This window comes from Giraffa tippelskirchi, chromosome 2 (genome assembly GCF_054371585.1).
Source record: "Giraffa tippelskirchi isolate mGirTip1 chromosome 2, T2T-mGirTip1v1.2.pri, whole genome shotgun sequence".
Taxonomy (NCBI): Eukaryota; Metazoa; Chordata; class Mammalia; order Artiodactyla; family Giraffidae; genus Giraffa; species Giraffa tippelskirchi.
In genome coordinates, this window is record NC_137276.1 from 187433932 (window position 1) to 187461505 (window position 27574).

At 36.6% G+C, this 27574-nt stretch overlaps 1 protein-coding gene across 37 annotated transcripts in view; it reads left to right on the plus strand.

Moving 5' to 3' along the window:
- SENP7 (SUMO specific peptidase 7) overlaps nucleotides 1-27574 on the plus strand; it is a 169214-nt gene that overhangs the window by 29245 nt on the left and 112395 nt on the right. For 36 of the 37 annotated variants that reach the window (XR_014077542.1, XR_014077541.1, XR_014077546.1 and 33 more), the window contains 2 exons: nucleotides 15336-15388; nucleotides 19182-19280. Coding sequence is in view for 29 of the 37 variants with exons in the window: in XM_081572393.1 (XP_081428519.1) it covers nucleotides 15336-15388; nucleotides 19182-19280 (152 nt within the window). In the remaining 8 variants the exon portion in view is untranslated. Of the gene's footprint in view, nucleotides 1-15335; nucleotides 15389-15997; nucleotides 16074-19181; nucleotides 19281-27574 lie in introns of all 37 variants that reach the window. The other variant, XM_081572409.1, reaches the window with a different exon arrangement.

Consider the following 27574-nt stretch of genomic DNA (forward strand, 5'->3'; position numbering starts at 1 on the left):
GGCAAAACAAGTATATGTGGACTCACGTAATTGGCAACTGTAGGAGCTGAATGGCTTCTGGCTTGTTTTGGGTGCTGGTTCTCAAGGTATGGTCTGGGAATCTCTGGGTTCCCCGAGTTCCTTTTGGGTCTGTGGTCAAACTTTCATAATTTTAAGGCATGGTTTGCCTTTTCCTCTTAATCTCCCACATGTGTACAGAACAGTTTTCCCGAGGTTACATGACTTGTATCACAACAGAATGAATGCAGAAGCATATAGAGGAAGTCATCTGTCTTTCAATAAGTCAGATGTTAAAGAGCTGGGAGAAGTAAAATAAGGCCACTCTTCTGAATTTTGGGGAAAATAAAGTTACTTAAAAAATAAAAAATGTTAACATGCAATGTGCTTATTGTTTTTAAATGAATTATTAGTAATAAACAGTCTATAAATAGAAGTACCACAAAATCTGATTACCCTACTTTTCTGGAATATGGCCATGAATCAGGAATTAAATATAAAACACCTCTGAGCATGAGAGGAGAGGGCATTTTTATACCCTAAACCTCATTCATGAGAAGCTTCTGAAGGCTTCCTTTGTATCATATTGTATCTATGTGTTTAAATTATTTATAACCCCAATAAAGATAAATATCTTATTTCCAAGTTCACAGCATATCAAAGCAGTGAATTACTTGGGGACACAGATTAAAAATTATTGGCACCAGAGACATAAAAATTATTGGCACCAGTGACAGGTTACTGACAGTTGAATGAAATAATAATTAAGTGCATGGGTCATTCATTCAAGGGAGAATGACCATTGGAAATGTTTAGCAACAGCAACAATATGACAGATATTATAGAGTCATAGATCACAACTTTCAAGTGAATTTTTGAGTTAACAACAGGAAAGTTGAAGGAAATTTCAGGTTGACAACTGTTCAGACAACATCTTGGAAATCTTTGTTGATTCTCATTTGCGATTAAGGAGAGAGAATGTTTTTTGAGTACTTAGGTTCTAAACTGGAGAAGGAAATGGCAACCCACTCCAGTACAGCAGGTTCTAAACAGTGTGCTGAGAATTTTACAAATGTTGTAGTTCCTTCAAAAGCTTCCTGAGCTAGTTATTATTTCTGATTTACAGATGAGGAGCCTGGAATTTAGGGAGGGTAAGTAACTGTTAGCAATAAAAGAAGCAGAACCAGGATTTAAAATGTGCTCTTTCTGATTAAAAAATATAATTTTAATCTTTCTAACTCTCATAGGATGTTAATGGACCTTACTTGGAAAAAATAAGGTTTCATGGACAAATAAGTGTGACAGCTGTAGTTACAAGAAAATGTTGCATATTGCAGGATTTTTCGGAGCATTTGTTATGCTGGTGTACATTTTGCCTCTCTAAGAGAGTGACTGCACGTGCAGTGTTTTTCAAACTTGATTGATTTTGCAACTCTTCCCTCAACCCTCAGTTTCATCATGAGGATCTAGTGTTACAGGATGGTACGGTTTTTTCAATAGATCCAGGTGATATCTGCATATTATGTATCATCTGGTGAACCATAATTGAAGTTCAAAACCAGAAGATAAAATTAATCATTGTAATATTACTTTATTTGCAGTGATGTTAGCCGAAGCCATTGGAGATAGAATTACCCACAGGAAAACTACAGAGTGAGAAAAGTGTTGAATCACATGTATTTAATTTCAAAGTAAGGAGGAAGAGACACTGGTAAGCAGTTAAATAGGCAGACTAGAAGGAGTATGATAGGTTTTGGAAGCAAGGAGAGTGAAAAACTGTGTAAGTCAGAGAGTTAAAGTAGTATGAGGATGCTGGATTTGGCAATTAGGTCATTTTTTTTTTTTTAAACCACTGATTTTAGTAGAGCAGTAGGAGAAAAGACAGGTTTCAAGAGGCCAAATGAATGGTGTGAGGAAGCAGAAAATGAGATATGAAGGAAAGGAGTTTTCTGGAACAAGGAGTATAGAATTAGGTAGAAAGGATTTTTAAAAGAAGACTATAAAACTCTGATTGGTATGGCCTGGGTAAGGGGTCAGTGGAGAGAGAAAGATACCAGATGGAAGATAACTGATAGGGTGAGGTTCTAGGAGAAATGGGGGAGGAGAGACTCAAAGGACAGCTTGTTAAGACTTGCAGAAAGGAGGGAAGATGGATAAAGATACAAATACATTTTGAGAAGTTAAGGCTATTGCAATCATGACTTATAAGTGAAATAGGAGTCAACATCATCTTTTGAGAAAGAGAGACTTTCAAGTGGTATTTAGAGGTCGAAATAGAGTAGGAGGCCAGTTATGAATGAATAAAAAAACTGTTAACTAGTTTTGAAAAAGTCTTTGTTAAAATAAATGTGACTCCGTAGATAGTAGCGGTTGTGGTTATTAAAATTATGTGGTTTTCTTTAACGGTGCTAAGAAGTCCAGGAGCAAGAATTGGGAAAAATAATTTAGGTTTACTTAGGACTAAAGGGTGTTATAAGATGTGGGGGTAACATATGTGTTCAGTGTGAGTGAGAAAACGAAAGGGTCAAAGGACAGTGTATTGTAGAATGCTGCTGCTAAGTCGCTTCAGTCGTGTCCGACTCTGTGCGACCCCATAGACGGCAGCCCACCAGGCTCCGCCGTCCCTAGGACTCTCCAGGCAAGAATACTGGAGTGGGTTGCCATTTCCTTCTCCAGTGCATGAAAGGGAAAAGTGAAAGTGAAGTCGCTCAGTCATGTCCGTCTCACACGCGTATTGTAGAATAGAGGTTCACATTTGTGAACTCCTGCACTGCAGGCAGATTCTTTACTGTCTGAGTCACCAGGGAAGCCGGCAAAGTGTAATGCTATTTCTTAAATCCATCCATTCATGAATGCATGTTGTGGAAATGGGAATGTGATGTGAAGTAGTTTGTTGGGCTCAAGTAAATTAAGATGAGTCCATTGTATTGCGTGAGTTGATTTTTGAAAATTTTACAGCTTCAGTATGATGGTAAATTTTTAATGATAGAAAGGAAAACTATGAATCAAGTATCACAGTATTTAGGAATGTTGGAGAGGATCTTGGGTCAGTACAGGGCAATTATAATATGGATAAGGTAATAATACATACAAGTTATGGGAATTTTACTGGAGGAGTTATTGCAATAAGGATTGAATATTAGTTGGAAGTGGTGGTGGGAGGAGGAGGTTGTTAATCTCTTCCCCTGTTTTTATAAGTGGGAGAAGACTCTTGAGAGTGTCTTTAAAAATAGTGTAGTCAATAAAAATCTGTATAATTTAATTATATAATTATGTAATAAAAGTATCAATAATAAAAAGGATTCAGTTAAACTAAGGTGGAGGAAATGTTCAATGAGAAGGCTATAAGGAAAATGTATTGACTTGGGAAAGTAATTTGGTGGGCCAGGGAAGAGATAGAGAAGAGTATAGATGACGACTATACCTCAATTAAAAAAAAACAAAGTGAAAAGAATATTAAAAGGACATGTACCCAAGGATTAAGTTAAAAAAAAAATGTAGTGAAAAGAGTAGCGAGGCATCACCTGAGATGAGAGAATAGCACTGTAATAAGCTGTAGGGATTGAAATATAGGGCATTGAAATGTGATTCCCAGGTCTGGTGATAGAAGGGAAAGGATTGGAAAGTATATTAGAGGAATGTAGTAACACAAGGAGTGGTTTATAGATAGGATTGAGTAGTTATAAAGATGCCGACTGGAACATTGCTATAATGGTGCTGTCTCAAACTTGCCTCTCAGATGGCTACCTCTAATATGAGTCTTCAGTAATTTAGGAGAAAGGCTAATGTGAGCTGCTGTTTGATATTGATATGTAACATATGAACAAATTCCATTCTGTGAGTGTGTTTGTAAGTCTAATCAAGTTAGCCTAGGTACCAAACTAACAGAATTGGCTGTACTGTAATAGGTTTATAATACTTTGCATGCGAATAATACATAAAGAAACAAACACACTAAAAACATTTTTAATCTTACAGTACCTTGAAAAATAGAGTAGTACAGTACAACAGCTGGTGTGCAGGGAGTGGCATCGAGTGAACAGGCAAGAAGAGTTATGGACTGGAGGAGGAAGAGGGTAGGAGATGGTAGAGCTGAAGGATCGTCAGCAATAGGCGATGGAGGGCAAGCTGCAGTTTCACTCACACCTGATGTTGATGGCACAGGCTCTGCTTCCTTGCTGGATTCAGTTCTATCTACCCTCTTGCTCCTGGACATCCTGGACTTGAATTAAAGATACTGTACTACTGTATACTGTAAAGTACACAAAAACACAGCCACTTGTAGAGGATGCAGGCATGTGACAGTATGCACCAGACATGTGAAGTAACTTACGTGTTTGGACATGCAAGTGCATATTTGCATTTTTGAAAGTTCAAGACTTGAAGGTTCATATGTAGGGGACCTACTGTCCCTATGTTGGTAATTCACTTTTTGGCTGCACTTAGCATCACACTGTGCTCCCACCTAGTTCTGCCTACCTGAAACTTATTATCCAAAACTTAATTCAAAATCCAGTTCAATTGTGCCTTTTAAGAACTATCTTCTAATTAACTCAAACTTAAAAATATTTCAAAAAATAATTCAAAATTAGAAAAAGTTTCCTAATGTTGAACTTCAAAGGTCTCTGCACCTCTTATGTAAGCTTACCACATTACATCATATATTCCAGCTGTTGAATTGTTTAATCTCTGCTGTTGTCCTGTTAACCCTGTGACAGGGACTGTCTTGTTTTTTATCCCCATAGCATCCAGCATACCTAGAGTGTGCTGGTTAACAATACCAACTCTGTACTCAGACCAGGGATGGATTAACATGGTGACCTTGGGCAAGTTATTTAGATTATTCAAACCTAAATTCTTCATCTATAAAATGGTGATAACACCATTACTGAATTCAAAAGGCCTTTGTTAGGATTAAATAAAATAATATGAGTAAAGTATTTAGCATAGTGCCTGGCAGTGGAAATTACTGTTATTTAAAGTAAACGTTTATGGAATAAATAAGTGAATGAATGGCTCTACAAACTACTTGGGAAAAAGTCATGCTTTCTAATTACTTAACTTGTATATGTAAAGAATATACATATTTAGAATGGGAATAATTAACATTTTTCTATATGCTAATACAAATGCATTAATGTTTCTTAAAGAGGGATATTTTAGTATAAATAATAGTTATTTCTTTTACATATTTTGTACTATTTGTCAGATATCTAAATATTTTAATAGAGACAATCTCACTTTATTTTGAAGTATAGTTGATTTACAGCATTGTGTAAGTTTCAGGTGTACAGCACAGTGATTCAGCTATATATATAGTGTGTGTATGTGTGTATATCTATATATGTTTTAGATTATTTTCCATTATGTTATTATAAGATATTGAATGTTTTCCCTGTGTTATATACTAAATGCTTGTGAATATTTCTCCTTGTGTTATACAGTAAATCCTTATTGCTTAACTATTTTATGTATAGTAGTTTGTGTCCATTAATCCCATCAGTTCAGTTCAGTTCCGTTGCTCAGTGTCCAACTCTTTGCGACCCCACAGACGGCAGCACACCAGGCCTCCCTGTCCATCACCAACTCCCAGAGTTTACTCAAACTCATGTCCATTGAGTCGGTGATGCCATCCAACCATCTCATCCTCTGTCGTCCCCTTCTCCTCCTGCCTTCAATCTTTCCCAGCATCAGGGTCTTTTCCAATGCATCAGTTCTTCCCATCAGGTGGCCAAAGTATTGGAGTTTCAGCTTCAGCATCAGTCCTTCCAATGAATATTCAGGACTGATTTCCTTTAGGATGGACTGGTTGGATCTTCTTGCAGTCCAAGGGACTCTTAAAGAGTATTCCAGCATCACAATTCAAAAGCATCAATTCTTCGGCACTCAGCTTTTTTTTTATAGTCCAACTCTCACATCCATACATGACTACTGGAAAAACCGTAGCCTTGGCTAGATAGACCTTTGCTGGCAAAGTAATGTCTCTGCTTTTTAATGTGCTGTCTAGATTGGTCATAACTTTTCTTCCAGGGAGCAATAGTCTTTTAATTTCATGGCTGCAATCACCATCTGCAGTGACTTTGGATCCCAAGAAAATAAAGTCTCTGCCTTCTTCCATTGTTTCTCCATCTATTTGCCATGAAGTAATGGGACTGGATGCCATGATCTTAGTTTTCTGAATGTTGAGCTTTAAGCCAACTTTTTCACTCTCCTCTTTCACTTTTATCAAGAGGCTGTTTAATTCTTTGCTTTTTGCCATAAGGGTAATGTCATTTGCGTATCTGAGTTAGTTATTGATAGTTCTCCCGGTAATCTTGATTCCAGTTTATGCTTCATCCAGCCCAGCGTTTCTCATGATATACTCTGCATATAAGTTAAATAAGCAGGGTGACGATATACAGCCTTGACGTACTCCTTTTCCTATTTGGAACCAGTCTGTTGTTCCATATCCATTTCTAACTGTTGCTTCCTGACCTGCATAAAGATTTCTCAAGAGACAGGTCAGGTGGTCTGGTATTCCCATCTCTTGAAGAATTTTCCACAGTTTGTGGTGATTCACACAGTCAAAGGCTTTGACATAGTCAATAAAGCAGAAATAGATGTTTTTCTCGAACTCTCTTGCTTTTTTGATGATACAATGGGTGTTGGCAGTTTGATCTCTGGTTCCTGTGACTTTTCTAAAACCAGCTTGAACATCTGGAATTTCACGGTTCACGTACTGTTGAAGCCTGGCTTGGAGAAGTTTGAGCACTACTAGCGTGTGAGATGAGTGCAATTGTGTGGTAGTTTGAGCATTCTTTGGCATTGCCCTTCTTTGGGGTTGGAATGAAAACTGAGCTTTTCCAGTCCTGCGGTCACTGCTGAGTTTTCCAAATTTGCTGGCATGTTGACAGATTTGCAGCACTTTCACAGCATCATCTTTTAGGATTTGAAATAGCTCAACTGGAATTCCATCACCTCCACTAGCTTTGTTCATAGTGATGCTTCCTAAGACTGCTTGACTTCACATTCCAGGATGTCTGGCTCTCTGTGAGTGATCACACCATGATGATTATTTGGGTCATGAAGATCTTTTTTGTATAGTTCTTCTGTGTATTCTTGACACCTCTTGTTAATATCTTCTGCTTCTGTTAGGTCCATACCATTTCTGTCTTTTATTGAGCCCATCTTTCCATGAAATGTTCCCTTGGTATCTCTAATTGTCTTGAAGAGATCTCGGTCTTTCCCATTCTATTGTTTTCTTCTATTTCTTTCTTTTTTTTTTTAATTAGTTTATTTTCTATTTTTTTAACTTTACAATATTGTATTTGTTTTGCCATACATTGACATGAATCCACCATGGGTGTACATGTTTTCCCCTTCCAGAACTCCCCTTCCACCTCCCTCCCCATCCTATCCCTCCGGGTCATCCTGGTGGTTTTCCTCTATTTCTTTGCACTGATCACGGAGGAAGGCTTTCTTATCTCTCCTTGCTATTCTTTGGAACTCTGCATTCAAATAGGTATATCTTTCCTTTTCTGCTTTGCTTTTCGCTTCTCTTTTTTTCACAGCTATTTGTAAGGCCTCCTCAAGCATCCATTTTGCTTTTTTGCATGTCTTTTTCTTAGAGATGGTCTTGATCCCTGTCTCCTGTACAATGTCATGAACCCTTGTCCGTAGTTCATCAGGCACTCTGTCTATCAGATCTAGTCCCTTAAATCTATTTCTCACTTCCGCTGTATAATTGTAAGGGATTTGATTTACGTCATACCTGAATAGTCTACTGGTTTTCCCTACTTTCTTCAATTTCAGTCTCAATTTGGCAGTAAGGAGTTTATGATCTGAGCCACAGTCAGCTCCTGGTCTTGTTTTTGCTGACTGTATGGAACTTCTCCATCTTTGACTGCAAAGAATATAATCAGTCTAATTTCTTTGTTGACCATCTGGTGATGTCCATGTGTAGAGTCTTCTCTTGTGTTGTTGGAAGAGGGTGTTTGCCATGACCAGTGCGTTCTCTTGACAAAACTCTATTAGCCTTTGCCCTGCTAGTCCCATATTCATAATTTATTCTCTCCTGCCCCTCCTTTCCCCTTTAATAGCCATAACTTTGCTTTCTATATGTCTTATTTCTGTTTTGTATATAGATTCATTTGTATTACCTTTTAGATTCCACATTCAAGTGATATCGTGTCATATTTATCTTTTTCTGACTTGTTTCACTTAGTGTGACATTCTCTAGGTCCTTTCATGTTGCTGCAAATGGCAGTATTTCATTTTTATGGTAGTATTCCATTATGTGTGTGAAATATTTATCCATTTTATCTTTATCCATTTACTTGTTGACAGACATGTAGTTTGCCTCCATGTTTTGACTCTTACAAATAGTGCTGCTATGAACATTGGGGTTGCTTGTATGTTTTTGGATTAGAATTTCTATCTTTTCTGGATATATGCCCAGGAGTGGGATTACTGAATCATGGTAGCTCTATTTTTAGTTTTGTAAGGAACCCTCATATTGTATTTCATAGTGGCTGTACCAATTTAAGTTCCCACCAACGATGTAGGAGGGTCCCCTTTTCTCTACACCCTCTCCAGCATTTATTATTTGTAGCCTTTTTGATGATATTTATTTTTATTGGTGTGAGGTGATATGTCATTGTGGTTTTGATTTGCATTTCTCTATTAATTAGCAGTGTTGAGTGATTTTGGCCATCTTTATGTCTTCTTTGGAGAAATGTCTACTTAGATCATTTGCCCATTGTTTGATTGTTTTTTGTTCTTTTTAATATTGAGTTATATGAGCTGTTTGTATATTTTGGAAATTAAGCTCTTGTCAGTCACATTGTTTGCAAATATTTTCTCCCATTCCATAGGTGTCTTTTCATTTTGTTGATGGTTTCCTTTGCTGTGCAAAAGCTTTTAAGTTTGATTAGGTCCCATTTATTTATTTTTGCTTTTATTTTTTTGGGAGAGTAGCCTATTTCACTTTAATCTTAGCAATTGAAAAGCTGGATATACTTCCCTTTTTAGAGATGAGAAACTGAGTCTCTGGATTAAGAAATGGCAACCTGTTCCAGTATTCTTGCCTGGAAAATTCCATGGACAGAAGAACCTGGTGGGCTACAGTCCATGGGGTCACAAAGAGTTGGATACTACTAAGCATGCATGGATGCAATTGAGTCTCAGGGAAGTCACAACTAGTAAGCCAAGGTATAAATTTAGGTTTTCTGGCTTTAATAATTTTATTCTTGAGCACTGTGTTATACCAGACAGTCACAAGCAGAGGTACATCATATGTTTATTAAAATGCTCCAACCAATCTTATATAGGATGGAACAACTCAGGTATAAAAACCTCTAAAATTTTGGGAAATCACAATAGTATTAATTAAAAGAAATATGCAAAAATCTGTAAACTTCGATTTAAGCAACTTGTATTACTTTAAGAGTATATTTATTTATTTAAAAAAATGTTTATTTATTTTTGGGTGTGTTGGGTCTTCGTTGCTGCACAGGCTTTTCTCTAGTTGTGGCAAATAGGGGCTACTCTTGCTGCAGAGCATGAACTTCTCAGCAGTGGCTTCTCTTCTTGTGGAGCATAGGCTCTGGTGCTCAGCCTTCAGTAGTTACAGCAGTTGGCCCAGTAGTTGTGGCTCCTGAGGTCTAGAGTATAGTCTCAGTAGTTTTAGCGCATGGGCTTAAGTTGCCCTGCGGCACGTGGGATCTTCCTGGATCAGGGATTAAACCCGTGTCTCCTGCAGTGGCAGGCAGATTCTTTACCACTGAGCCCCAGGGAAGCCCTATATATTAAGTTGAAAATTGACTAGAAATTGAATTTATGTAAGAAAGGCTTTCTTTCTATGTTTTTTTTTAAGAAGTTCTTAACATTCACTTAAATGTTACTTGTTTTTGGTAGTTTAAGAAGTGCTACTTTATTGACAATTGTTTAAAACTATCAAAAGCTTAAGTATAGAAGTTAAAATGATTTCTATATCAGTGATTACTTGAGGAAATGCATTTGGTGAAACTCACGCTATTTTTATGAAATGTGATAAATTATTTCAGGTATATAGATTTTTGGATAAGCTATAGCCCATTTGTTACAACTATTACTTTAAAAGTTTTTTAATTATGAAGTTGAGGTATTACATATAGTCTCTTCATGGTCACAGCAAACTCAAGGAAGCTATGAGCCATGGGGGCAGGGCCACCCAGGATGGATAGGTCGTACTGAAGAGTTCTGACAGAAGGTGGTTCACTGGAGTAAGAAATGAAAGTCCACACTAGTATTCTCGCTTGGAGAACCCCATGGACAGTATGAAAAGGCAAAAAGATATGACTCTGGAAGATGAGCCCCCAAGGTCAGAAGGCATCCAATATGCTGCTGGGAAAGAGCAGAGGGGAATTATGAATAGCTCCTGAAAGAATGAAGCAGCTGGACCAAAGTGGAAATGACGCTGAGTTGTGGATGTGTCTGGTGGTAAAAGTTAAGTCCTATGCTGTACAGAACAATATTGCATCGGAACCTGGAATGTTAGGTCCATAAATCAAGGTAAACTGGAGATGGTAGCAGGCGATGGCAAGAGAGAACATCGACATCTTAGAAATCAGCGAACTAAAATGGATGGTAATGGGTGAATTTAATTTAGACAACCATTGTATCTACCACTGTAGGCAAGAATTCCTTGGAAGAAATGGAGTAGCCTTCATAGTCAACAGATGAGTTCAAAATGCAGTACTTTGGTGCAACCTCAAAAAAGACAGAATGATCTCTGTTCATTTCCAAGGCAAACCATTCAGTATCACAGTAATACAAGTCTGTCCCCTAACCACTGATGCCAAAGAAGTTGAAGTTGACCAGTTCTATGAAGACCTACAAGTCCTTGTAGAACTAACACCAAAAAGAAGATGTCCTTTTCATCATAGGGGACTGGAATGTAAAAGTAGGAAGTCAAGAGATACCCAGAATAACAAGCAAGTTTGGCCTTGCAGTACAGAATGAAGCAGGGTAAAGGCTAACAGAATTTTTTCAAAAAAACATGATCGTAGCAAACTCCCATTTCCAGCAACCTAAGAGATGACCTACACATGGACATCACCAGATGGTCAGTACTGGAATCAGATTGATGGTGTTCTTTGCAGCCAAAGATGAGAGGATCTATACAGTCAGTAAAAACAAGACCTAGAACTGACCGTGGCTCAGATCGTGAGTTCCTTATTGCAAAATTTAGGCTTAAATTGGAAAGTAGGAAAAACCAATAGGCCATTCAAGTATGACCTAAATCAAATTTGTGGAGGTGACGAATAGATTCAACGGATTAAATCTGGTAGAGAGAGTGCTTGAAGAACTGTGGACAGAGGTTCATAACATTGTACAATAGGCAGTGACCAAAGCCATCCTAAAGAAAAAGAAATGTAGGATGGCAAGGTGGTTGTTTTAGGAGGCTTTACTAATAGCTGAGAAAAGAAGATAAGTGAAAAGCAAGGAAGAAAGGGAAAGATACACCCAACTGAATTCAAAGTTCCAGAGAATAGCAAGGAGAGATAAGAAGGCCTTCTTAAATGACCAATGCAAAGATATAGAGGAAAACAGTAAAATGGGAACTATTGGAGATCTCTTCAAGAAAGTTGAAGATACCAAGGCAACATTTCTTGCAAGGATGGGCATGATAAAGGACAGAAATGGTAAGACCTAACAGAAGCAGAAGATCTTAAGAAGAGGTGGCAAGAATATACAGAAGAACTATACAGAAAATGTCTTAATGACCCAGGTAACCATGATGGTATGATCATTCACTGAAAGCCAGACATCTTGGAATGTGAGGTCAAGTGGGTCTTAGGAAGCATTACTACAAATAAAGTGAGTGTATATGAAGGAATTCCAGCTGAGCTATTTAAAATCCTGAAAGATGATGCTATTAAAGTACTGCATTCAATATATATCAGCAAATTTGGAAAACTCAGCAGTGACCACAGGACTGGAAAAGGTCAGTTTTCATTCCAATCCCAAAGAAGGGTGATGCCAGAAAATGTTCGAACTGTGGTACAGTTGCTCTCATTTCACATGCTGGCAAGGTTATCCTCAATTGTTCAAGCTAGGCTTCAGCAGTATGTGAACTGAGAACTTCCAGATAATGTCAGCTAGGATTTGAAGAGTCAGAGAAAACAGAGATCAAATACATTGGATCATGGAGAAAGCAAGGGAAGTCCAGAAAAAACATCTATTTCTGCTTCAGTGACTACGTTAAAGCCTTTGACTGTGTGGATCACAACAAACTGTGGAAAATTGTTAAAGAAATGGGAATACCAGTCAACCTTACCTGCCTCGTGAGAAACCTGTAAGTGGGTCAAGAAGCAACAGTTAGAAGTGGACATGAAACAGTGGATTGGTTCAAAATTTCACTTATATGGGGAGTACATCATGTGAAATGCTGGGCTGGATGAATCACAAGCTGGAATCAAGATTGCCAGGAGAAATATCAACAATGTCAGATATGCAGATGATACCACTCTAATGGCAGAAAGTGAAGAGAAAGTAAAGAGCCTCTTGGTGAAAGTGAAAGAGGAGCGTGAAAAAGCTAACTTAACATTAAAAAATTAAGATCATGGCATCCAGTCCCATCACTTCATGGCAAATAGAAGGGGGAAAAGTGGAAACAATGACAGATTTTCTTTTCTTGGGCTCCAGAATCACTGAGGTCGTGACTGCAGTCATGAAATTAAAAGACACTTGCTCCGTGGAAGGAAAGCTTTGACTGCCCTAGACGGTGTGTTAAAAAGCAGAGGCATCACTTTGCTGATAAAGTTCCGATTAGTCAAAGCTATGGTTTTTCCAGTTGTCATGTATGGTTGTGAGAGTTGGACCATTCAAGAAGACTAAGTCCTGGAGAATTGATGCTTTTGAACTGTGGTGCTGGAGAAGACTCTTAAGAGTCCCTTGAATAGCAAGGAGATCAAACCAGTCAATCCTTAAGAAAATCAACCCTGAATAGTCATTGGAAGGACTGTTGCCAAAGCTAAAGCTCCAATACTTTGTCCACCTGATGCGAAGAACCCACTTACAAGAAAAGACCCTAATGCTGGGAAAGATTGAAGGCAAAAGGAGAAGGGGGTAGCAGAAGATTAGATGGTTAGATAGCATCAGTGACACAATGGACATAAATTTGAGCAAACTCTGGGAGGTGACAGGAGTCTGGCCTGCTGCAGTCTACAAGGTCGCAAAGAGTCGGACACAATTTAGTAAGCGAACAACAACAATTACATATGACACAGTACCATGTCTTTGATGTTTGATGACTTTATACTTATGTACATACACCTGTATAACTATCACCTAGTTCAAGATTGGAACATTTTGAGCATCTCAGAAGACTAACTTGTATCCTGTCCCAGTGAGTCAGTAGTCTTTCCCTGTTTGGGTACTTGCACCATCCTAACTAATATCATCATAGATTTGTTTTACCTGTTCTTGAATTCCACATAAATAGAATCGTACATTTTTCTGCATCTGATTTTCTTTGAACATAATGTCTGTGAGATGTATTCATATTGTGCATAGCAGTTATTCATTCTTTTTATTACTATGTAATTTTCTATTGTATAAAAAGGTCTATTCTTGCTCCTGTGATGGATATTTGGATTGTTTTTAGGTTTTGTCATTAAGACAAAGATAGCATTTTTATACATGCCTTTTTTTATAGGATAGCATTTTTATGCCTTTTAGAGGCATAGGCACTCATTTCTTTTGGTTAGATATCTATAAATGTTATTGTTGGACATTAAGTAAGCAGGTGTCTAACTTTAGAAGATACTAACTGACAAAGTAGATGTATTCATTTATCCTCCCACAAGCAGTATATGAGACTTCTAGTCATATAGAATATGACAGATTACCAATACTTGGTATTGTAAAAAAAACAACAACTTGATACTGTTTGTCTTTTTCATTTTACCCTAAGGGTAAATGATATTCTATTGCTATTTTAGCTTACACTTCCCTAGTAATACTGAAATTGAGGTGCTTTAATAATGATTAGATACTTCATATGTTTATTGGCCATTTGGACTTTTTTTAAATTTTTATGAAGTACCAATTCAAGGGTTTTGCCTATTGTGAACAGTGGGTTGTCTTGCCTTTGCTTTATAGGAGTTCTTTATGTGTTCTAGTTATGAGTCCTTTGACAGATACATGTATTACACAGTATTAACTATAGTCATCATGCTGTACATAGATAACTGCATTATAGATCATTTTCTTCCAGTCTGCAGTTTTCCTTCTCATTCAGTGATGAGGTTTGGTGAGCAGAGGTTTTTTAACTTTAATGAAGTTGAGGTTATTAATCTTTTCCTTTATGGTTAGTACTACTTGAATCTTGCTTGAAAAATCCTTACCTAAAGCCCCATGATCTTGAAGATATTCCCTTCATTTTTATTCTAGAAGCTTTATTTGTCTTTGACATTTAAATCTGTGATCCATTTATAAATAATTTTTGTGTATAATGTGATGTTTATTATTTATTTGTTTACATCATTTGGTTATAAAATTGCTTCAGCATTACTCATGGAAAAGATCATCCCTTCCTCACTGAATTGCGGGGGTATGTTTGTCCTAAATAAGTGACCACATGTGTGTGGATCTCTATGATTGATTTTTATTATGAAATTTGTGAGAAAATCCAGTGAATTGTAAGTTCCAGGAAGACTTTAACTGTGTTAAGTTTGCTCACTACACTATACCCACTGGCTGGCACAGTGCCAGGCACGTGATAAACATTCAATAAGTATTTGCTGACTGAATGAAAGAATCATTCATGTTGATGTTTGGCAGAAACCGACAAAATTCTGTCAAGCAATTATCCTTCAGTTAGAAAAATAAATTTAAAATAAAAAAAAAAGAAAAACGAAACAAAGAACATCCGTTAGGAAGTCTGAAAAATGGTGAAGAAAGATCTAAGCTGTTCTCTGTTGCATAGATGCTTAGATATGTAGCCCTCACCCTCTGCTCTCCTCTCCCGTAGCCCCCTTATTCCCCATTATAAGAATACAGTTCAACCAAAATATATCAGAGACCTCTCGAATACTAAGATTTTTGCCAGGGAATTTCTTACTTAGCTCTTAGAGTCAGCTACCTATCGTTTTTCAGTTGTCATCATACATATATTGTTTAATCAAGAAATTATGAGAATCTGTTACTCTTCTGTTTATTTTTGACCTTTATGTAAGTCCTTCAGGTTCTGTGAAGTATATCATTATAAATTGTAAATCTAACAAGAAAAGTTACTTTAAGACAGAAGATAGCTATGAAAGGATTAATTCTGTTCCGTTGTTTCTTAAATGCTAATTTTTATCATGTCTTTGTAGAAATCGTCACAGAAGGGAAAAGGAAAAAGCCTTCATCTTCGGAGTTACATAAGGTATGTATTAGTTTTGCTCTTAACTTTTGCATTATCTTTAGAATTAATAATATTGAAAGTATTTTGGTATTTGTATTTTCAATAAAATTTTTAAGAAAATACTGTAAATCTATAACTATCAATGTTTTTTGAGGAATGTGTTAGTCATTCAGTCATGTCTGAGTGTTTGCGACCCCATGGACTGTAGGCTGCCAGGCTCCTCTGTCCAAGGAATTCTCCAGGCAACGATAACTGGAGTGTGTAGCCATTTCCTTCTCCAGGGGATCTTCCTGACTCAGGGATTGAACTTAGGTCTTTTTTTGCCATCTGAGCCACCAGTGGTATATCCTAATTAATCAAGGGTTAACTAGAAAATAGGAAATCCTTTCTGGGACCAGCCTTGTTTAAATCATTATAAAATTTACCAGTATACTTTTCAAATCTTATTTTAAATTTGTATAAAACAGAACTCATTTCTTTGATGATCGAATATATTAGAGTACCTCATGTGCATTCATTTATGATACTGTAGTTATTGAAGAGTTGTATTCAAGTTATGCGCTGAAAGTTACTATTTGGTATATATCTTTTCAAACATTTTTTTTCATTTATTTCTTTTATATAAGCTAGGAGTAGCAACACAAGCAAAATGAGGTTTCTACCTACCTAGGAGGTGTTGAAAAAGATTTAATCTGTTTTTAGAAAGGTAATCTTTTTTCCTATAGAATTTTGTGATTTAAATGCCATAGTACCTTGATTTGCATTATAATAATTTATTAGAGACTTTTCTCTGAAGCATTCTAATTATACACAAAGAACTTTAATTTGGCACAGTTTTTGGAAAAAAAGAGTGAGAAGAAGATATAAAGGAGGGCTGTGAAATCAAGAGTACCTTGCATGACCACACACAGAGTGTAGCTTTGGGTATTCTTAGTCTACCTTTTCTTACTTCAGATTTGTGGGGTGTTGTTTCTTCATTTAATGTTCTGGATTTAGTGAATTCCCTGGTGGTCCAGTGGTTGGGACTCTGCGATTTCACTGCTGTGGGCCTGGGTTCGATTCCTGGTTGGAAACTAAGATCCTGTAAGCCATGCCAGGCAACAAAAAACAAAAGAAAAAAATCTGAATTTAGCTTAAGTGAAATAAATAAGGGAGTTAAAAAAGAGATTTTACATTGCTTCTATGTGTGTACTGTGTCCGACTCTGCAATCCCATAGATTGTAGCCCATCAGGCTCTTCTGTCCATGGAATTTTCCAGGCAAGGATACTGGAGCAGTTTGCAATCTTCTTGACCCAGGGATTGAGCCCACGTTTCTTGTGTCTCCTGCATTTGCAGGCAGATTCTTTACCACTGTGCCACCTGGGAAGCCTTGCTACTATACCCAGTTTTATTTATTTATTTAATTAAAAAATCTTTATTGGAGTATAGTTGATTTACAGTGTTGTGTTAGTTTTAGGTGTATAGCAAAGTGAATCAATTATATGTGTACATGTATCCACTCTTCAACATTCTTTTCCCATATAGGTCATTACAGAGTATTGAGTAGAGTTTCCTGTGCTATACAGTAGAACCTTATTAGTTATCTATTTTATATGTAGTAGTGTGTATATTTGGAGAAGGAAATGGCAACACACTCCAGTATTCTTGCCTGGGAAATCCCATGGGCAGAGGAGCCTGGCGGGTTACAGTCCATGGGGTTGCAAAGCGTAGGACACGACTTAGCAACCAAACAACAACAACAGTGTGCATATGTCAATCTCAATCTCACAGTTTATCCTTCCTCCCCACCCCCTTTCTCCTCTGGTAACTGTAACATTGTTTTCTATGTCTTTGACTCTATTCCTGTTTTGTAAATAAGTTCATTTGTACCATTTTTTAGATTCCACAAATAAGCAATGTCATATGATATCTGTCTTTCTCTGTCTGACTTACTTTACTCAGTATAACAATCTCTAGGTCCATCCATGTTGTTGCTGATGCTCTTATTTCATTCTTTTTTATGGCTGAGTGACCACATCTTCTTTATCAATTCCTCTGTTGGTGAACGTTTAGGTTGCTTGCATGTACTAGCTTTTGTAAATAGTGTTGCAGTGAACATTGAGGTGCATGTAACTTTTCAAAGTATGGTTTTCTTCAGTTGTATGTCCGGGAGTGGGATTGCTGGATCATATGGTAGCTCTAGTTTTAGTTTTTTAAGGAACCTCCATACTGTTCTTCCTAGTGGCTATATCAATTTGCATTCCCACCAGCAGTGTAGGAGGGTTCCTTTCTCTTCACACCCTCTTCAGCATTTACCATTTGTAGATTTTTAAAAATAATTTTATCTATTTATATTTGGCTTCACTGAGTCTTTGTTGCTGCATTCAGGCTTTCTTCAGATGCACTGAGCGAGGGCTAGTTTGTAGTTGCGGTGCGCAGACATCTCATTGTGGTGGCTTCTCTTGTTGAGGAGCGTAGGTTCTAGGATGTGTGGGCTTCAGTAGTTGTGGCTTGCAGGCTCCAGAGCTAAGGCTCGGTGGTTCTGGCACATGGGCTTAGTTTCCCCACTGCATTTGGGATCTTCCCAGAGCAGGGATCAAAGTGGTGTCCCCTGCATTGCAAGGTGGATTCTTAATCACTGGACCACCAGGGACGCCCTTTTGCTTTACTCTTACTGAAACCATTTTATGGTGTTACTGATTGTAGTTGATACAATGCTTATTATGCATGCTGAGTCACTTCAGTCATGTCTGACTCTTTGCAACCCTATGGATTGTAGCCCACCAGGCTCCTCTGTCTATGGGATTTTCCGGGCAGGAGTACTGGAGTGGGTTGCCATGCCCTTCTCTAGGGGATCTTCCAGACCCAGGGATTGAACCCACGTCTCTTATGTCTCCTGCATTGGCAGGTGGGTTCTTTACCACTAGCACCACCTGGGAAGCCCGATGCTTATTATATTGGAAGCCCAGTGCTTATTTTATGTTATATAATAAGCTGAACTTGATGCTTAACCATCATTTATAATGTGAAAGTTAAATTATTTAAGTTCTAAACAGATGATTTCAAGCTTGTGGGTACAATCCATCCATTCATTTGTTTATTCGTTGTATTGTAAGCCATTCACTTTGGAATATAAAGGTGACTAAGTCAGAGTACCCTCTTTTAGTCACTTCACAGTCTGGCGAAGAAGACAAACATGTAGATAAATAATTATAATATAGCATGATAAGTGTAATACAAACTACCAAGCACTAATACCCAGAGAAAGGAAAGCCCTGGTATGGGAGTGACAATTGTGTGGATAAGAATAATTTTTTGCAGAATCTGAGATATTTAATAGGGGAGAAATAGAGGGAAGAGCATTCTAGGTTAAAGGATACAGAGGTCTAGAGATGTTTGCTTGAAGAAGGTTGAGTAAACTCAGTGTGGTTAAGGTGTAGAGTTTGTGATGTGTGAGTGACGTCAGAGAGCCCAGATTGTTAAGAGTTACATCTATAAGTAATGGGCACCATTGTTGTAGTTTAAGATTGTAGCCATGATTAGATTTGTGTATTAGAGAACTCTGGGGGTAGTGTTTGAGAGATTAGAAGAGGAAGAAACTGCAAGTAAGAATGGTTAAGTAGTTATTGTGATACCTCATTTATCTACTTTTATGCTGAGTGAAAGAGGCTTTTTATAAAATCATATTTAACTACCTATAAATTATGCACTGAACTTAAAACTCTTTAAAAGTAATAGCAAAATATTAATGCAGGTAATGTAGTGGTTCTGTTAGCTCATTCAGCTCTTACTTATATTTCAATTAAACTAATGATTTTCTCATTTTGGTTTCAGATAACAAAGATATTAAATGCAAAACCAGAGGATGTTCATGTTCAGTCACCACTGTCCAAACTCAGAAGCTCAGAACACTGGGATGTTTCTTTGCAGGGGGTAAATAAAAGCTATCTTCTTATAAGTATGTAGTGTTACTTAGTATGTTTTAGAATATTTTAATAAAGCTGAATTTTTATTTTCAATATGTTCTTTTTTTTTCTTGTATTACATAATTGCAGGTTTTAAATTAATTTATTTCTGGCATATTTTGAAATCATTCTTTGAGGTTAGGGTCATTTTTCAGTTTAAATCTAAAAATATTGTATTGTGCATGGTTGTTTTCTTCATGGAATTTAAATCTCATTATTATATATTGTATTTTAAATTTATGATAATATTAAGCTTATTAGAGGAGAAGGGAATGGCAATCCAGTCCAGTATTCTTGCCTGGAGAATCCCATGCACAGAGGAGCTTGGAGGGTACAGTCCATGGGGTTGCAGAGAGTCAGACATGACTGAGCAACTAGCGCTAACGCTAAGCTTATTAGAATTCCTTGCTTTTATTGTTTTGTAAATTTGAGAGGGTATATTGTAAAAATGACACAATTATTTTAAAAGATAGCCTGATTATAAATCTGCACCAGTTTTATCACTTTTAAGTGTTACTATTGAGTTCTCATAAGTAAGGCTTAAGATAGCACTTTATATGTTCTTTTTTCTTTTCTTGACTGGCACTACTCATGGTCGGTGTTTTAAAAATCGAATTTTTTCTCAGATTTTCCAGTTCTCTGTTTGAGGATATACATATTGGTCTACTAGGGCTAACATAATGAAATACCGCAGGTTGGTGGCTTAAACAACAGAAAGTTATTTTCTCACAGATCTGGAGGCTGGAAGTCCAAGATCAAGGTGCGGGCAGGGTTGTTTTCTCTAAGGCCTCTTTCCTTGGCTTACAGATGGCCACCTTCTTGCTGTGTTCTCATATGGCCTTTTTTCTGTGCACACGCATTCCTGGAGTTTCTTCCTCTTCTTATAAGGACACTAGTCTTGTAAATTATGTTCCTACCCTTTTGACCCCGTTTAAACATAAACTTGTGTAAAGGCCCTATCTTCACATACATACATGTTAAAGGTTAGGACGTCAACATACGGATTTTGAGGGGGGCAGTTCAGCTCATAACGGTAGTATTTTAGGATAACAGACTTGTAAGTCACCTTGAATATATGTATTTTTATGTTACAGACAAGAAAAATTAACCATTTATTAAAACTTGTTCTCAGAGGAAAGATTTGCTGTTAGTATTAGTTGCTTTAACATTATTTATTTATTTGTTTATTTTGACTGTGCTTCATGGCTTGTGGGATCTTGGTTCCCTGACCAGAGATTGAACCCATTGAAAGCACAGTTTTCTAGCCGCTGGACCACCAAGGAATTCCCTAATGTTATTAAACAATTTAGTTATTAAATAATATATTTGTTTTTTATACAGGGTATAGAAAAGGAAAGTAATAAATGGGACTGTTTCCTGAATGCAGTCATTATTGACAGTTTTTTGTTCTTTTTTTCATTCCTTTCAAGAAGGAAAAAGCATGCTACCTACATACGACTGTACATTTTTTGATCATTGCTGAAGAGGGATCATGAAATACATCTTGTTCTGTGTTTTGCCATTTTCTGTTAGTAATATTTTAATATTTTTTTCTATTTTAACACTTTTAGATGTACCTCTTTTACTTATTTTTTATTGGCTTTACAATACTCCCCACATATACTATATCCAGTAATTTATTCACTTAGTGCACTGATATTAGACAGTTTGGTTGTTTCTAGAGTTTTATTAATAGAAATAGTATTGCAGCAACCTTCATTTTTCGTAAGCAGGGAACCATTTTTGAGTGGGATTACGAGGTGTAATGAAGTTTGTATATTAAATTTTTATAAATACTGAAAAATTATCTCAGAAAATTTGCACCAATATATATTGCCACCAATGAGAGATCCCATATTTCTACAAATTTACTAGTTAGTACTGAATGTTATCAATGTAGTGAAATCGTTGCCAATAGAAGAAAAAAATACATTATTTTAGGAAAATTTTATCTTAACATTTGCATATTTTATTTTATGCTTTGGAATACTGAATGGAGTAAAGATAAGGTACATTATATATATCATTTTAAATACACACATTCTCTTAGAAGTAAATGGATGTGTTTCGGGTTTGTTTTCTTAAGGAGTGTCTTACTAAGTATGTTTGTTCCTCTACCCTTGGGTCATATAATCTTTCTTTAGTTTTTGGGCTTCAAGAGGCAGACATGGCTCACCAGAGAGCTCTTTAGGTATTAGGTCTCTGTGTTATATAATCTGCTCTCTTCTCTTTCCTTAACTCCTCTTTGTTTCAGCAGGCTCCTTTTCCTGAGAAGTAACAACTTATTTTCTCTTGTTCTCTCTGACCCACTAAGTGAAACAGAGCCTCCTCAGAGACAAATTTTCTTTTCCTATGACTAGTTTCCTATACTAGTTGAATGTCTTCTTTAGGATAGTTATACATAACTTCTGGGAAATCTACGTCCTATTTGAGATTTGAAGTGGCAAATGTGTCAGCATTACCTTGTCCCTTGTTGCTTTAGATGTAGCAGTATTTGTTAAATGTGCTTTATAGTTTGTAGACTTTGAGGTGGTACCAAAATCTTGCTTCATGGTTTCTCCCACACATCACCATAGCTTTCAATGAAAGAAAAAGGGATAAATGCCAGTTTCCATGATCTTTAGCAGAATTTTAACTTGTTTGTTTGTGTTTTTTACTGAGATATATAAAACAGATCTTAGGTATATAACTGGATGAGCTTTGACTAATTTAACATATGCAACCAATATCTCAGTGAAATAGAGTGTTGTCATGAGCCTTGAAAGTTCTCTTTGCCCTTACCCTTGTGTTTTTTCTTTGCCTGTTGTCTCTATTCCTACCCTGTTCTGGACAACCAATTTTTTAATTTCTATAAGATAAGATAGATTTGCCTATTTTTACAGTGTATACTCTTTTGTGTTGCCTTCTTTTGCTTAGTAAAATGTTGTTGAAGCTCATTTCTGTTTTGTACCTATTAATAGTTTGTTCCTTTTTATTATTGAGCAATATTCTATTATATGAGTATAACACAATTCGTTTATCTAATTCTTCTGTTGGTGAACTTTGGGGCTTTTAATTTGCTTTGCCCTGATGATCCATGGTGTTAAAATATTTTCATTTCTTTTTTATTAGACTGTACTTGCTTTACAATGTTGTGTTAGTTTCTTCTGTACAGAAAAGTGAATCAGCTCCGTGTGTACATTTGTTTAGTCGCTAAGTCATTTTTTTTTAATGTGACTTGAACAAGCTCTAAGTCATGTCCTACTCTTTTGCAACTCCATGAACTATATATATAGCCCGCCAGGCTCCTCTGTCCGTGGGATTTCCCAGGCAAGAATACTGGAGTGGGTGGCCATTTCTTTCTCCAGGGGATCTTCCTGACCCAGGGATTGAACCCGCATCTCCTGCATTGGGATGCAGATTCTTTATCACTGAGCCAGCAGGGAAGCCCATATTTATACATATATCTCCTCTTTTCTGGATTTCCTTCCCATTTAGGTCACCACGGAACACTGAGTAGAGTTCTCTGTGGTCTACAGTTGTTTCTCAGTAATTATCTATTTTATACATAGTAGTGAAAATATTTTCATATGTTGATTAGCTGTTGTGTATCTTCTTTTTTGTGATGTGTCCAAGATATTTGGATATATATATTTTATATATATTATATATAATATATATTATATATTCCAATATATAAAATATATATTTTATATTTATTCTCAAATATATTTGACAGTGAATTTATATATAATTAAATTAATCCATTTTAAGTGATCTCTGAATTTTGACAAATGTATACATTTTTGCAACCACCAATGTAATAAAGGTGTGTGTGTATTTGTATTTATTTATCAGTATTTTCTTGAAGTAAAGTTCTATGAGTCACAGGATATTTATAGATTCATATGACTGTCATCACAGTGAAGATACTGTATGGTTCCATCACTCCAAAAAATTCCCTGGTGCTATCCTCTTTGTAGATTCTTCCTATCCTCATCCATAATCTATGCTAACATTGCTGTTTTCTCTCCTTGTACTTCTGTATTTTCCAGAGTGTCACATGAATGTAATCATGGAGCATGTAATGTTTTAATGTTTTGAGAGTGTTTTTTTCACTCAGTTTATTGCCAGTGAGATTCATCCTTGTTGTTGTGTATGTCAGTAGTTTGTTTATCCATTCCCAAATGAACCATTGAAGGACATAAGGGTTGTTTCCAGTTTTTTGGCAATTAGGAATACAGGTTTTTTTGTGAGCGGGAGTTTTAATCTCTCTAGGATAAATACCTTGAAGTGGGATTCCTGCGTCATGTGGTAAGTATGTACCTAACTGCCAAACTGATTTCCAGAATACTGTTTTACATTTCCACCAGTAATGTGTGGTAACTGCTGGTACCAGCACTTGGTACTGTCAGTTTACTTATTTTTTTAAATTAGCAGAGTTTATTTTTTAGAGTAGTCTTAGGTTTACCAAAAAATTGAAGGGATAGTACAAACAGTACTCATGTACTTATACTACTCTTCCCTACCCTCACACATAGTTTCCTTATCATTAACGTCTTGCATTAATGTGGTACATTTGGTGGCCAAATATGATATTTTTGATATTGAGATATAATTACTATGTAACATTGTGTTAGTTTTAGGTATATAACATAATTGGAGAAGGAAATAGCAACCCACTGCAATATTCTTACCTGGAGAATTCCATGGACAGGGCAGCCTGGCAGGCTACAGTCATAGAGTCACAAAAAGTCAGACATAACTAATCAAGTATCCACGCATATAACATAACATTTATTTATTTATTTTAAAAATATTTTTCAATTTTAATTCTTTTTTTAAAATTTATTATTTTTTTTCATATACATACTTTAAGAAAAAAGTCTTGAAGAAAAGTTTGCTGTGTGGCTTTCACAGCTGGTGAATTTAACTACATTTCTTTCTTCTTAGTTTATTTTTAATTGGAGGATAATTGCTTTACAACATTGTGTTGGTTTCTGCCATACAACATCATATATCAGCCATAAGTATATTTGTCCCTTCCCTCTTGAACCTCCCTCCCACCCCCAAGCCCATGCTAACCCTCTTGGTTGTTACAGGGTACTGGGTTGAGCTCTCTGTGTTATGCAGCTTCTTCCCACCAGCTTTCTGTTTTACATATAGTAATGTATATGTTTCAATGCTACTCTCTCAGTTCTACCACCCTCTCCTTACCCCTTTGTGTCTGGAAGTACATTCTCTATGTCTGCATCTTTGTTCCTGCCTCGCAGGTAGGTTCATCAGTACCATTTTTCTCGATTCCTTACATATGTTAATATACGTGCTTGTTTTTCTGACTTATTTCGTTCTGTATAACAGCCTCTAGGTTCATCCATCTCAGTTCAACTGACTCAAATTTCATTCTTTTTTATAGCTGAGTAATAGTCCATTGTGTGTATGTACCACAACTTCTCATTTATTTATTTTTGGGATCAAGCCATTCAATCCAAGGGCTTCAGGAGAGCTTAAAAAATCTATCTAGGAAGGGGATTCCCTGATGGTCCTGTGATTAAGAATCCGCCTTGCAATCCATGGAACAGCAATTCAATCCCTGGTCCAGAAAGATCTCACATGGCTCAGGGCAGCTAAGCCCATGCGCCACAATTATTGAGCTCACGTGCAGCAGCTACTGAAGCCCACTCACCTAAAGCCCATTCTCCACAAGAGAAGCCACCGCAATGAAAAGCCCATGCACTGCAACTAGAGAGTGGTCCCCACTCTCTGCAAGTAGAGAAAGCCTGCATCCAGTAACAAAGACCCAGAGCAGCTGGAAAAAAAAAAAAAAACCTAGGAGGACAATGAGATCTGACATTCTTTTCCTGGCTGAAATCTCCCCAGCTTCACTGTCGCTGAAAGCTATAATGATTGATACATATTTAAATTGCAGAATTATTGCCACAGTAAATTTAGTTAACATTCATCACCATACATATTAATAGTTACAATTTTTTTTTTCCCATGATGATACTTTTAAGATCTACTCTCTTCAGTTCAATTCAGTTCAGTCACTCAGTCTTGACTGACTCTTTGCTACCCCCATGGACTGCAGCATGCCAGGCTTCCCTGTCCATTACCAACTCCCAGAGCTTACTCAAATTCATGTCCATTGAGTTGGTGATGCCATCCAACCATCTCATTACTCTCTTAGCAACTTTCAAATATACAGTATGATTTTGTTCACTAAGTCAACATGCTGTACATTACATCCCCAGGACTTACTTATCTTATAACTGGAAATTTGTACCTTTTGACCATCTTCACCCATTTTCCCCAACTGTCAACCTCTGCCACTGGCAACCACAAATCTGTTCTCTCTACCGATGAGTTAAAAAAAATTCTGCATCTAAGTGAGATCATATGGTATTTATTTTTTCTCTGTCTGACTTGTTTCACTTAATATAATGCCCTGAAAGTGCACCCATGCTATTGCAAATGGCAAGATTTCCTTCCTTTTTATGGTTGAATAGTATTCAGTGTGTGTGTGTGTGTTTATGTATACAACATGTTTTGTTTTTCCATACATCCATTGATGGACACTTAGATTGTTTACACCTCTTGGCTATTGTAAATAATGATGCAGTGAATAAGGGTTGTCGATAATTTTTTTTCAGTTAGTGATTTGTTTCCTAAGGATAATTCGAAGTGGAATTGCTAAATTATGTGGTGATTTTTATAATTTTTTTTGAGGAACCTTTGTACTGTTTTCCATAGTGTCTCTGCCAATTTACATTCCTACCAGCAGTACACAAGAGTTTCCTTTTCTGCTTATCCTTGCCAACTCTTTATGTCTTGTCTTTTTGATAAGAGCCATTCTACCAGGTGTGAGGTGACGGCTCACTGTGGTTTTGATTTGCATTTCCTTGATGTTTAGTGATATTAAGCACCTTTTCACATACCTGTTGGCCATATGTATGTCTCTTTTGGGAAAATGTCTGTTCAAATCCTCTGCTCATTGTAAAATTAGATGTTTGTTTTTGCTGTAGAATTGTATGAGTTCTTTATATATTAATATCTCACAGAGTTCATCCATGTTGTAATGTATATCAGAATTTCCTTTTTTTTTGTAAGGGTAAGTAATATTTCCTTACTTATGTATATGCCACATTTTGTTATTGTTGAAATTATTATTGATGGGACACTTGAGTTTCCACCTTGTAGCTGTGGTGAACAGTGCTGCTTTGAACATGGATGTATAGATACCTCTTTGAGGAAGACAGTATTTTTTAAAATTGAACTGTAGTTGATTTACATTGTTGTGTTAGTTTCAAGTGGACAGCAAAGTGATTCAGTTGTACATATGTATACATATTCTTTTTGATATTCTGCTCCTTTATGGCTTGTTACAGGATATGAGTATATTCCCTGTGCTATACAGTAGCACTTTGTTGTTTATTTTATATGTAGTAGTTTGTACTGCTGATCCAAAACTCCTAATTTTTCCCTCCTCTACCCCCTTTCCCCTTTGGTAACCATAAGTGTTTTCTATGTCCCTGAGTCTGTTTCTGTTTCATAAGTAAGTTCATTTGTGTCATATTTTAGATTCTACATGTAAGTGATATCACAAAGTATTTGTCTTTCTCCTTCTGCCTTATTTCACCTAGTATGATAATCACTGGGTGCATCCATGTTGCTGCAGATGTCATTATTTCATTTTTTATGGCTGAGTAATATTCCATTGTGTGTGTGTGTGTGTGTATGTGTGTGTATAAGAATCTGCCTACCAATGCAGGAGACACAAGAGATGCAGTTTCCATCCCTGGGTTGCGAAAATCCCCTGGGAAGAAATGGCAACCTACTTTAGTATTCTTGCCTGGGAAATCCCATGGACAGATGAGCCTGGTGGGCTATAGTCCATGGAGTCACAAATAGTTGGACATGACTGAGCACACACACACAACTCTTACCACATAAGGAAACTAATGTAAAGAGAAGATAAATAATTTATTTGTCTAGATTCACACAGTTGCATATTAACTAAATCAGTTTTAACTGTTGTTTCTAGTTAGGTTAAATCTAAACAGTAAGATATCTGACTCTTTCATGAAGTTTCTCCATGTAACAGTTCATAGGGAATTAGTTGTAATCCCTTCTAGTTGTTTATAAATGCAGTTACTTCAGAATCGCATATTCTATTTAATTTGACATGTAATTATTTTTATATTTCGTTAAACACATTCACCATCTTTCAGTTATGTAAGCTTTTGAATTTTAAAATGTCGATTTAATGACTAAAGTTACCTT